This window comes from Vombatus ursinus, unplaced genomic scaffold (genome assembly GCF_900497805.2).
Source record: "Vombatus ursinus unplaced genomic scaffold, bare-nosed wombat genome assembly UNPS02014814.1, whole genome shotgun sequence".
NCBI classification, from domain to species: domain Eukaryota; kingdom Metazoa; phylum Chordata; class Mammalia; order Diprotodontia; family Vombatidae; genus Vombatus; species Vombatus ursinus.
The window spans coordinates 15988418-16001993 of NW_020954592.1; the positions used below are offsets into that span (position 1 = coordinate 15988418).

General features: G+C 33.9%; 1 protein-coding gene across 1 annotated transcript in view; it reads right to left on the reverse strand.

Annotated features, from left to right (window-relative positions):
- Positions 1–13576, reverse strand: part of CRYBG3 (crystallin beta-gamma domain containing 3) — a 154710-nt gene that overhangs the window by 87826 nt on the left and 53308 nt on the right. The window contains exon 3 of the mRNA XM_027835352.1: positions 12000–12424. Within this exon, the coding sequence (XP_027691153.1) occupies positions 12000–12424 (425 nt within the window). The remainder of the gene's footprint in view (positions 1–11999; positions 12425–13576) is intronic.

Sequence of the window (13576 nt, forward strand, 5' to 3'; positions counted from 1 at the left end):
GTCTCCTTTAAAGCACCAATTAAAGGGTTGCACATTTAACTAGAGAGCACAAGAGGAAGTGAATCATCTTAGTCTTCATCTATTAAAAAAAAAATACAAATCACCAGCAGCAAGCTGCTTACATGTGCCTGGAATTGGAACACCTACCTACTAAAGGGAAAGTCAGTCTCCCACAGTTAAAGCCAACATGAAAATCTGATTTAAAAAGAGAGGGCACTTGAAAAAGTATCTTTTCCCCTAAAATCAGCAAAATTGAAAAGTGGCAAACTTTGGAAAAGGTTCTTTTATTTAGTTATCTGTATAAAGAACTGGTTCCTTATATTAAAAAAAAATCTTGAAAAGTTTATTATTTTAAAGGGGTCTCTGGATAAGAGAGATTATGCCATATCTAAAATTAATAAAAAGAGAAAAGAGTAGAGGTGGGGGAAGGAGCTAGTCTAAAAGTCCACAAAACATTTTATTATCTAAATTAAAACATGGAAAAAATTCATGATCCAACTGATTCACGTACTCTTCTGTACATTCTTCTCCCTGAAGTACCTTCTCTCCCATTTCAATTCTGCCCTTACTACATAGCCCAGCTCAAGTTCCAAATCCATGAATTGTCAGTCCTCAATCATCAGTGTTCACAATACCATGTCTAATCCTACAAGCACTTATTGTGTATATTAATCATTTAATACAATATAGTACCTTCTCCTAAAACCCACGTAACCCCCAGTCACTCTACTCCAATTTGCTTTCTCAGGTCATCAACCCTACTCTGACCTTACTTTGCAGTCTTGACTATACAATGAACTCAACTTTATAATGTCCTCTACCCTTAAATGTCTTGCACTGAGTATGATTCTTTGGGAGAGGAAAAAAAAAAGACATTTAATGAAGTGGAGTACTTTCAAGCATTCCTGATGAAAAGATGAGAGCTGAATAGAAAAGAAAATCTGACTTTCAAATACAAGACTCAAGAGAAACATAAAAAGGTAAACAGGAAAGAGAAGTCGTAAGTGATTCAATAAGGTTAAATTGTTTACTTTCTTACATGGGAAGATGATACTTGTGACTCCTAAGAAGTTTATCATTATTAGGGCAGTTAGAAGGAGTATATATAAGAAGGCACAGGTGTAAGTTGACTATGACGGGAAGTTTTCTAAAAACTAAGATGAAGAGGTGAAAAAGAGGGATGTACTGGGAGAAGGGGGAAGAGAGAGGTAGAATGGGGTAAATTGATTAACATAAAAGAGGTGTGAAAGGGGAAGATGGAGGGTGGTGGCAGCAAATAACACTTGAACCTTCTTCTCATTAGAATTGGCTCAGAGAGGAATAAAATAGAAATCTATCTTACCCTACAACGAAGTAGGAGGGGAATAGGATAAGAGAAAGGGGAGAGGCTGATAGAAGGAAGGCAAAAGTGAGAAGTAAAACACTTATGAGAATGGACAAGGTGAAAGGAGAAAGAGTAGGATAAACAGGGGTTAGTAGGATAGAGGGAAATACAGTTAGGAATCATAATTGTGGAAAAAAATTTACAGCAAAATTCTATGATAAAGACCTCATTACTCAAATATATAGAGAACTGAGTCAAATTTATAAGAATACAAGTCATTCCCCAATTGATAAATGGTCAAATGATAAGAACAGGCAGTTCTTAGATGAAATCAAAGCTATTTATAGTCATATGAAAAAAAAATGCTCTAAATCACTATTGATTAGAGAAATGTGAATTAAAACAACTCTGAGGTACCACCTTACACCTACCAGATTGGCTAGTATGATAGAAAGAGAAAATAACAAATGTTGGAGGAGATATGGGAAATTTGGGGCACTATAACACTGTTGCCATCAACTCCATAGTTGTGAACTGATTTAAGTATTCCGGAGAGCAATTTGGAACTATGTCCAAAGGCCTATAAAACCCTTGACCTAGCAATACCATTAATAAATCTGTATCCCAAAGAGTTTTGTTTTTTAAAGGAAAAAGGACCTATATGTACAAAAATATTTATAGCAGCTCTTTTTGTGATGGCAAAGAATTGGAAATTGAGGGGATGCTCATCAACTGGAGAATGGCTGAACAAGTCGTGGTACATGATTGTGATGGAATACTACTATGCTATACGAAATGACAAGCAGGATGCTTTCAGAAAAACCTGGAAAGACTTACATGAACTGATGCAAAGTGAAGTGAGCAGAACCAGAAGAATGGTATAAAGTAACAATATTGCAGAATGATCAACTGCGAAATGACTTAGCTATTTTCAGCAATACAATGATCTAAGAATTCCAAAGGCCTTATGATGAAAAATGCCACGTTCAGAGAAAGAACTGATGAAGTCTGAATGCAAATTGAAGTCAACTTTATTTTTACTTTCTTTATTTCTCTTGTTTTTTTTTGGGGGGGGGGGGTCTGTGTTTTCTTTCACAACATGACCAATATGGAAATATATTTTGCATGACTGCACTTGTATAACCTATATCAAATTGTCTGCCTTCTCACCAAGGGGGGAGCAGAAGGAAGGAGAGTATTTGGAACTCAAATTTTTTAAAATGAATGTTAAAAATTGTTTCTATCTGTAATTGGGGAAAAAATAAAATATTTTTTAAAAAAAGAGAATCATCATCACAGAAACAGTAATTAAGGATATGGAAGCTGATGAGATCATCAAGTGAAGTAGTATAGAGGAAGAAGAAAAGAGAGCCCAAGACAGAATCGTGAGGGACACCTCCTCTGAAAAAACCAGGGGGGAGTGATATTCCTATAAGGCATTCTTAATAAATCCTGTTAAAATGAATTTTATTTGAGAAAATCTCAGTCCTGGACCTCAGCTTCTTTACTTGTAAAATGAAAATGTAGTACCAGAAAGTCTTTCAGTTTTAAGTCACATATTATTTTTTTTTGTATAAATATATACCTCATCTCCTCAGGTGTAAGTTTCTTGAAAATAATAACAACTTGTTTACATTTGTTTTCAGCACCATTCCATGCCTTAAGGGTAAACAAAATATCTGTGATAATAACATACATTGAACCTCATAAAGCATTTTGTTGTCTGTTTTTCAAATATGCAACACCCAAATTTCAACGCTGATTTATCTTCCTTAAGTTATACTGCTTTCAACCTCTCAAATACTAGTTTTCAATTCACAAGAGTTTTTACATACATTCTTAAAGTATCCAATTCTACATTTCTTTTTCTTTTTTTCTTTTAATTAAGTATTCCGTCTTTTCCAGACTGGTTAGTGGAAGACATGAAATAACATTTTTATATTTAACCTTCCCAGAACTGGAGAAGGGCAAGGAGAACAACAAATGAGGGTAGCACCACACCTTGGATCCAGAGCTGTCTCTCAGCACTGTGCTTCTTGATGACAAAATGAAGAACTTGTTTGGGAACACATTTATCATAGCAGTTTTTCTTCTCCTATACTAGGATGCAAGTTTGTGGAAGGCAGGAACTGTTTTATTTTTGCTTCTGTAACCCCACCTAGCAACACACCTTATACATAACAAGTATGATATAAATGTTTGCGGAATTGAACATAACCAATACCTTCCTTTGGTATGAGATGTGGATTGGAACAGTAATACTACAAAATAAAAAAGTTACGGTAAGGAGAGAGGGTTACTTAAAACTGTCATGTAAACTAAACTTAGACGTTAAATTTTATAGATAAACCTACAGAACACAATTTGTTTGTTTTTCCAGAAAATGTACTGGCACAAATTCCATGCCACTGTTCCAAATTTGTATCAGAGTTTACTTCTAGGAATTCTATTCAAATCCATTAATAGGCAGCTTTGGCATTAAGACAAACAGTAATAGGCAACAGTTAATTTTGACAAAGTGAGGATGGAAGTGTTCTGGTCTGGGTTTAACTAAGTAAGGCCAGTCCTCTGGTAGTTTAAGTTCAATACCAGAACAAAACGGGACACTTGCAGATCATTCAATAGTTAACAAAAGATTTATTTAGCTATCGTAGAAGGATATTGAAGAAGAGGCATTGAGGATACTTCTAATTAATTCACCCAAGCAAAATTGTCTTGCCCAAGTTCCACACTGTTTTCCACCAGCCAAGTACCAGAGTGCTTAAAGAAGTTTGTGGCATTTTTGTAGAAATCAGTGGTATGTATCTTTAAGGCCCCTTGAGCCAACCAAGTTTTGAAATGGTCTTAATACCTTTCAAGGAAAAATAAGCCTAACTTACATTGGAGCAAGAAGTTAGGATATTGCTCCTACCACAAGGGACTGGAGGAGATTATGGTGAAAAAATTTCAATTCTTCAATCCCTTAATCCAACAAAAATTTCACTGCTGATTAAATTTAGTTAAATAAGCCTTGGTGAAATTTTAATGATTAGTTATTTCTCAATAAACAAATGTTACCAAGAGCTAAAGAATTTAAATAAAACTTTCTCATTCAAACTTGTAAGCTACTCTTAAAATGCCAATCTAATTACATTTTAAGTTTCCATATGCAAAAACAGGTAGTGAATGAGAAAAGGACCCACATGTACAAAAACATTTATAGCAGCTTTCTCCATGGTGGCAAAGAATAGGAAATTGAGGGGATGCCCATCAACTGGGGAATGGCTGAACAAGTTGTGGTATATGAATGTAATAGAATACTATTGTGCTATAAGAAATGATGAGCAAGCAACCTTCAGAAAAACCTGGAAGATTTGTATGGACTGATACTGAGTGAAGTGATTGAACCAGAGAATGTTGTACACTGTAACAGAGGCTTGTTGTGTGATGACTAACTTTGATAGACTTAGCTCTTCTCAGCAATGCAAGGATCTAAGACATCTCCAAAAGTCTCATGATGGAAAATGCTATCCACATTCAAAGAAAGAACTATGGAGTTTGAATGCAGATCGAAGCTTCTTTTTTTTTCTTCTGTTTTGTTTTGTTTCTTCTTTCTTGTGGCTCCTCCTATTGGTTCTAATTCTTCTTTACAACATGACTAACGTGAAAATATATTTAATAGGATTGTATATGTAGAGCCCATATCAGATTGCACACCATCTTGGGGAGGGAGGGAAAGAAAATTTAAAACTCAAAAGCTTTTAGAAGTAATTACTGAAAACTAAAAATAAATTAATTAATTAAAAAAAACAGGTAGTAGATCAATTTTTAAAATTTTTTTAAAGGTTGTATTTATAGTATGTGATAATCCTCAATTTATTTTATCCAAATAGTTCATATAGTTCCAAAATTTATGCCTAGAGCTAAAATTAAGTGCTAGGTACTTATTAAAAAGTTGACATATAAATGAAAAAGTGAAATCTTTGTTGAAATTTATATGAAATAAATGTTTAAAAGAAGACTTTATTTCTTAGGATTTCAAAATTACAATGCCAAGTTATGATGCATTTTCCACACTACCTGTATTTAAGACTAAACAATTACTTTTATTAATCTACATAACTGCTGGCTACTAAAATCTTAAAACATTGTTATTATCAAATATTTTATTACAACCATATAGTAACAGTTACTGCCCATTATAAAGTTAGTGAAAGGAAGTGTACTGAGATTCAGGAAAGAAAATGAGTTTATCTTGACAAATTTGTAGTAGATGCTTTATGAGTTTCATGTAAGATTAAACAAACAATCCATCTGAATGAACCAACAGAACAGGGAATTAACTATGAAAATACAAAGTAAGCTATTAAAAAGATGCTAACATGTTATTAGTTAAATTTCACATCATAACATTTAACCCATTTGGGAAAGTCAGTATTTGTGCTAAGAATACTCACTAAAGGTCAAATTGTATGGAGGCCTGTTGAGTTTGAGTGCTTGTTTTCTTTACTGAAATTACTGATTTCTAATGCCATGTCTATGGAAAACCGCCACACTTTAAAGAGATTGTGATTTTCTTTTTCAAATGATAAATTAAGAAAAGCTGGGGCAGTTAGGTGGCACAGTGGATAGAGCACTAGTCATGGAGTCAAAAGGACCTGAGTTCAAATCTGGCCTCAGACACGAAACATTCACTAGCTGTGTGACCCTGGGCAAGTCACTTAACCCCACTGCCTAGCAAAAAACAAACAAATAAATGTGGCCTCAGACACATGACACTAGCTGAGTAATCTTGGGCAAGTCACTTAACCTTGATTGTTTTGCCCTCCCCCCCTCAAAAAAAGGTATACAAGGAATAACAGAAATAATTTTACATCCTCTAATTTTTACTCCATAAATACTATCAGTACAGTAAGGGGTTAGTCTTAGTAAATCTCTCCACCTACCCTAACCAAAGGCCTTAAGAGACCCTTAAAGCAGTCATGAAAGAAAGCTGTCTTTGTTAAAGTAACGCAGAGTGAAGCCTAAAAAGGCTTTGTGCCAACTTTGAGAGCCCTTTTGGTCTTCTATAGTACTTTGGAAAGGTAGTGGTTATTTTTTCTTTTAATGTTACGTTAAAGTATTCTACATGCTTTCACCAAAAAAATATTGTTCATTTAAATAAAATGGAAAAAAGTGATAATTTCCATCACATAAATCAATACAGTTAGAAATATTAAATAGATTTAAACAAATTTGTACTAGAGACATTCTGGCACTATTGGCAGAAATATGATGTACATGTAACTTTTAAAATAATTAAATTTTATTATCTATACTTTGTATTCAACAAGCATATTTTTCTTCTTTTTAAAGCACTAATTATAACTTTAAAACTTCAAGCTATTCAGGAACATAAATCCTTTCATGTGTGGTACTCTTAGTTTTTAAAAAATCTGACTTTTCTAAAAGATGATGCCAAGATTTTTCCATTTAACTGCATTTTGCAATTATTTAAACAGTCACCCATTATGACTTGATATGTTACAATTCATTTATATACTTAATAACATTAAGCTGCTCTTCTTCCCCTTCAGGATTTGGTCCTTCCCTTATTAAAATAAAAAAATTTGATGAGTTCCAGTATCAAGAAAAAAATAGTAAAGAACTGAAATATTCGTACCTTCATATTTGCTGCTTGAAAGACTGTTCTGAATAGCATTCTCCATGTAATTTCTCCCTCAAGTATACAATGTCCTCGCTTTCTCATCTCCTCCCCCTACCCAATCTAAGATAATACTACACCAAGAAAGGTTAAGGGATCAGAAAGTGTAGTGACTAGGGTTCTCGCCTGTCCAAAGTTCTACTAATATTAATTTCTTCTGTTAACTTTAAACCACATAATTTAATCTCACAAATTCCATCTTCTCTAGCCCTAAACCCAGAAATAATCCACCTCCCTCCCCCAAAATAAGCCTGAACCACAGCATGATTTAGGGAGGTTTCAGCCATCTGCTTTCCTAATTTTCTGAACAAAAATTTTCAATAAAATAACATTAAAAAGTTTTAGAAAAAATAAAGAGTATTATCTATACCCAAACGCCTGACCAGTCAACTGTAAAGAACCATTCAGGATCTTTATAATGCATCCTGCTAGTCCATTCATTTTATTCTTTCATATATTCATCTTTGCCTGACACTGTTGTCATCTACTAAAATAAAACAGAACTCCATTCCTTCAAAACCTGGATCAGAGTAGTAGTTAACAAAAGCCTTTTTTTTATACATTCCCAATAATTTTTTAAAAAATGTTATCCAAAGCAAAAGAAAATCAGATACAAAATTCCAACAATTAGACCATTTGAGAAGCCCACAACAAGGAAGATCTTTATAGTAACTGACCACTGGAAATTTACATGAGACTAATGCCACAAGCTAGACACAAATATATTGATCTCAATACTATGGAGTCATACCTCATATATGGCTATCCAAGTGTTTCAAATGATAGCAATACTCATATTTACATATCATTTTTAAGGTTTACAAAGTAATTGTCTAATAACAACATTCCTAGGTTAAGATCTAGGTAAAGAATGTATGGCAGAATGTGCGAAGGAAAGCTCTCCAGCTTTATAGTAAGAAGACTGGTGTTCAAAAATTCCAGATCTTCTCTATTCTACACATAACTTTAGGTTCACTTTACCTAAATCCATGATCCTACAACCCTCATTAGAGTAAGTTGTGCTATCTCCAGATTACAAAGGGGAGAACCAAGGTTCAGAAAGATTAAGGGTCTTGCTTGGTGTCAAACCATAAGTAACTGTTCTATGTCAGGTTTTTCCTGATTCTAAGTTAACCTTACAAAGATATTCCTTTCACAGTTGCATTTAATTTCTCTGCTATCCCCTTTCCCTCAACATACCTCATTAATTCTTTGACAGAGAGATCAGATGATAAAAACCTTAGTGTTAGAAGTCACTGTCCACCAGAAAGCAATGATAAATTAAATATAAACAGCTTTAAAATGTTAATTATGTTAACTGGAATCATATACCCAAATCAACACAACAGTTTAGCAACATATTTATTATATATAGAAGTAGATTTTTCAGGTCTCTGAAACTTTTTAGTTACATGAAGCCTTGATGGGTCACAACTTCAGGCAACTTCCTAGAATGTATTCTATTAAGATAAGTTGCAATCTGCTTTCATCCTTGATAAGGAGATTCGTACACAGAGGAAAGCTCTCACTCTCTTCTTAACACCTTCTAAGGTGTTATTCATGTAAGTGTTCATCATTCCACCAAAACTGCTCTCTCCAAAGTTACCAATGAACTCTTAATCACCAAATCCAATGGCCTTTCAAACCTCATTGTCCTCAACCTCTCTGAAGCCTGTGACTCTATTACTCAACCTCTCCTCCTTGATACTCTCTTCTCTCTAAATTTTTGGGACACTTCTTGCTCCTAGTTTTCCTCATACCTAACTGCTCGTTCTCAGTCTCAATCTCCTTTGCTGGGTCCTCCTCCAGATCACACCTTCTAATCACACATGTCCCTCAGGGTTCCAGTCTGGGCTTTCTGCTCTTCTCCCTCTCTACCACTTCACTTGGTGATCTCAGAGCTACTTTTTGGCCTAGTGACACTGGCCTCCTAGTAAACAAAACATTTCATCTTAGTTCCAGGTATTTTCTCTGGCTGTCCCATATCTGGAATCCTTTTCCTTCTTATCTCTTCATATTGCCTTCTTAGTCTTCTTTTTAGTCCCAACTAAAATCCTGTCTTCTAAAGCAGAACTTTTTAAACTTTTTCCACTCACGACCCCTTCTGCTCTTCTTAAACTGTGGGCTGTGACCCCATATGGGGTCATAACAAAGGAAACCTTTCCCAATCCTCCTTAAATCTAGTATAGTCCTTCTTTTAATTATTTCCTATTTATCCTGTATATAGCATGTTCACTAGTTTGCTAGTTGTTTCCCTGATTAGATTGAGAGCTCCTTGAGGACAGGGATTGTTTCACCATTCTTGTATCTCCAGGTCTTAGCACAGTGCCCAATGTAGTAGGTGCTTAACAAAGGTTGATTAACTGAAAAATATGAACTGAAACAAATAAAAAACCAATGGCTTTCAATCCAATTGTTTTCTTCTTTAAAAATAAAGTTAATGTTAAGTGATAATATAATTGCAGAAGAATGGTCTTAGTGTCCAAAAAGAATCACAAGAATAACAGTTAGGAGACCTGTGTTCTAATCTAAGTTTTGCCAAAAACTTATTGGGTAATCCAGGATAAATTACTTAACTTGGCTTCTAAGATTTACACTATCTCCTTCTTTTCATATCTGCATGAAAATACTTTGAAAAATATAAAGTCCTATCAAATAAAAAGCATCAAGTATAATTACCTTATTAATTTGTAACTACCTTATTATTCCACATATTTTGAAACAAGGAAAAAGTGGTTCATCCAATGGCTTAAAAGATCATCTTGTGATTTCAAGCCACATAGGTTAAATTTAAATTTGTGAGATGTATTAATGCATTTGTTAACTAATCAGCTAGGTAACATGGGGATAAGTAACATGGGCATGTAATCAAATCTGGCCTCAGACACTTACTAAGTGGTGTGATTCTATCTAAGTCACTTAATCTTTGTGTGCCTTGGTTATATTTATTGTAAAATAAGGATGATAATAATGGTATCTATCATCTTCCCAAGTTCAAATCCAGTCTCAGACACTTACTAGCTATATAACCCTGAGAAAGTCACTTAACTCTGTTTGCCTCAATTCCTCATCTATAAGATGAACTGGAAAAGGAAATGGCAAACCATTTCACTATCTCTACCAAGAAGACCTCAAAACAGAGTTGGAAATGACTGAAACAACTGAACAACAACAACTTCATAGTTTGTTGTAAGGATCAAATGAGTAATTATAAACAAGCACAAATGAATATCTACCTGTAAAGCACTTATCACAGTTACTGGCACATAACAAGAGCTTAATAAATGATTGTTCTCTTTCCCCTAACTAAAAATGAATTTCTTTATGATCATCCTCTTGAGTCTTCTTACTTTTGCCTATGTTGTACCCCATTCTTGGAATAGAACTTTTCCATTCCATCTCAGTTGATTAAAGCTCCTCCCTTCTTTTTCAGGACAATTCAGATGCCACTTCTTTCATGAAATCTTCTTTGCCTTCTCTTCCCTCTATTCCCCATCCAGGTGAAAGAAGTCATCTTTTTCTCTTTCAATTTCTCACAACATCACTTCCTGCCTCTTCTTTGACTCATTACATTCTATCTTCTATTACATTTGTGTACATGTTTTAACTTCCCCCTCCCTCTCCCTTAAATACTTTAAGGGCAGGGAATATGTAATTTTTCATCATTTTATCTTAGCATCTAGTACACTGCCTTGCATGGAGTATGCACTTAATAAACACTAACTGAATTGAATAAAATGTCTAATCAATAGTCACGTATGTTTTATAGTCACAAAGTAAATTCTTTTACGCTTACATGAGCTACTATTATTTAATTAGCAGCTCCACTAATAATACCCTAGTAGTTAGCCATTATAGAACTTGTTCTGAAAAATTGTTCATACATGTTTCATCCATTATTTAACAGAGTTAAAGTCATAGTGATTACATTATTTTCCAAATAAACACACAAGTTTAAGTTAAGTTAAAACCAACCAATCAGTGGTCAAGTCCACTGACAGATCTTAAAAAGCAAGTGTTGGTAGGCGAGCATGTCGCGCATTGTCAGGAAGTCTAGCATGCATCAGCAGGAATACGTGCATGTAATGATTTGTTTATAATATGATAATATATGGTTACATGATGTAATATTGCATCATCAAAATTTCAATGCAGGCAAACCTGTACAAATTTATAACTATTAAATTTAAGATGTGAAATTAAGCAAATTTCAGGGGAAAAAAACTGTTAAAAGAGTTAATGAAAGTAGATTTCCAGGGGCAGTACTGAGTTAATTTTTTTTAAAGCAGGCAGCAGGCCAAATAAGTTTGGGAAACCCTGGTCTAGTTGATAAAGTTGAGGAATAAAAGTTAGTGTCAAATCTAATAAGAGATTTTAGCCTATTTCAAAAGGACAAAAGATTGGATCCATTAACGATAAATGAAATCTCCTGCAATTCACTGATTATTTTCTTCTACTGAGACCTAATTAATAAAATAATCAAAATTTTGGAACTATTTTGTTTCTGAAAAACATCTATCTAGGATATAATCCCTATTCACCTACAAGAGGATAGACAAAATGGCAAATATTTCCAAAATTAGGAAATCTAAAATTTAGTTATTCTTACTGCAATTATAGCAGCAAATATGTATTAAGACTGTCCCAAGGAATACCCATAAAAGGATTTATCAGGCCTGTCTGTACAGTACATAGAACCATGGAATGTCAGAGCTTGGAGGTATCTTGAGACATCAAGTCCATCCTACCTCATTTTCCACATAATGAAGCTAAAATCCTGACAACCTAAATGCTTTACACCTCTGTTAAAATAACTAAATCAGGGACAAGGCAAGAAGTAGAATTTACCTACTCATCAGCTCTTCTCTCTTTCTCCCTTTCTGTGTATCTTCAATTACACAAATTAATGAAACAATGTAATATTCTTATCTAATGACCCCTTCACATTTGAACAAACTACTCATTTCTGGTTAAATAATGTTTGGAACTTACTTTAGCAATCCACTGCTTTCTTGTTCACTCTCTCCTGTTTTATCTTGTGAAATGGCATCTGACAGACCAACTGAAGTGGGCAGGTCTTTTTCTTCAGTTGCTGGATTTGGCTCTTCCAGAGGACAACTGCTGCACATGTCACTTTCTTTTTTAAACTCTTCTTCATGAAGAACAATGCGATTTTGTGAATCCTTTTCAGTTTTGTCATGTTCACTTTTGAGGGTTGGTTGCTGGGGGGATTTTGCTGAGATATTAAATAAGCTACCAAGGAATTGGAGAAAGCCTTCTTTTGGCTGTTTATCATTGTCTACAGTCTTAGTATCTGAAGGTAAACTGGGAAAGTTGTCTGGCTTTTTTGAGTCTTCTTCTGGTGAAAGATTAGCTGATTTCTCAGAATGGCTCCTACTGTCCTCACTTTGGGAAATCTTTAAAAACAAAATTAAAAGGAGATTAGAAATAAAATTCAATTTAAATACACATATATATGTATGTATATGTATCTAATAATATATTAATATGTGCATATACACATTCATATTTTTATAGAGAGATTATTAACCTTAAGTGTAGGAATATTGAAAGCAATCACAACTAGCAGTTGTCATGAATTAAGCTAGGAGTAAATAGAACAAAAATGAATAAAGAAAATTGATTCAAGATTCATAAATGGGGAGGAGTTAACATAACTACAATAAGTCCCAAAGAAATATATAAAATATTCAAACATCAGTTATAATAATAATAACTTAATTATAATCCCAATCAATGAAGTCATCTTGCTTAGTAATGTGTCACGAACTATTTATGTCTCCACTGCACTCTTTCCTCCCCAAGTCCCAACTAGCAATTGTAATTCTTTAGAAAAAGTTGTATTCCATGACTAGAAAACTTTTTTCAAAAATCACCAGGAAAGTACTATCATCAAAAAAAAAGATCTTATGTTTCAGGGAGCTAAACAATTTCCCAGAAGCAGTTCAGTCTGCTTTCCCACCTCTGTGCAACACTGGGCTTAAGTTACAGTAAAACAAATTACTATTCATATGTATCACTATGGCTTCATAGTAAAGAAAGCTAAGTTAGACACATTAAAGAGTTACATTAATCTTTAAATAAGAGAGGTTAAATTACAACAATCAGAAAAAGGTTCCCAAAATATTGCAAAGGTAGAAGAATTAAATTACCTCAAGGTACTTCTACTTCTAGCTCATACAAACCAAATTTCCTAAGCAAATAATCTTCAAAAAGATTTGCCGATTTTGGTATGAATTAAAAAAATTTCACAGGATGAACTAAAACTCAATGTCAGTCAGTTAACAGGCACTTTTTAAATAACTAATATGTGACAAGAACAGTGATAAGCACTGTTGATACAAGGGGCAAAAGACAATCTCTGCCCTCAAGCAGCTTACAATCTAATGAGGGGGATAATATACATACATATACATACACACATACACATATATATATATGAAGTATATACAAAATAAATAGAAAATAATTAACAGAGGGACTGTACTAGAATTAAAAGGAGATAGAAAAGGCTTCCTCTACAAGATGGGGATTTAGCTGGGACTTAA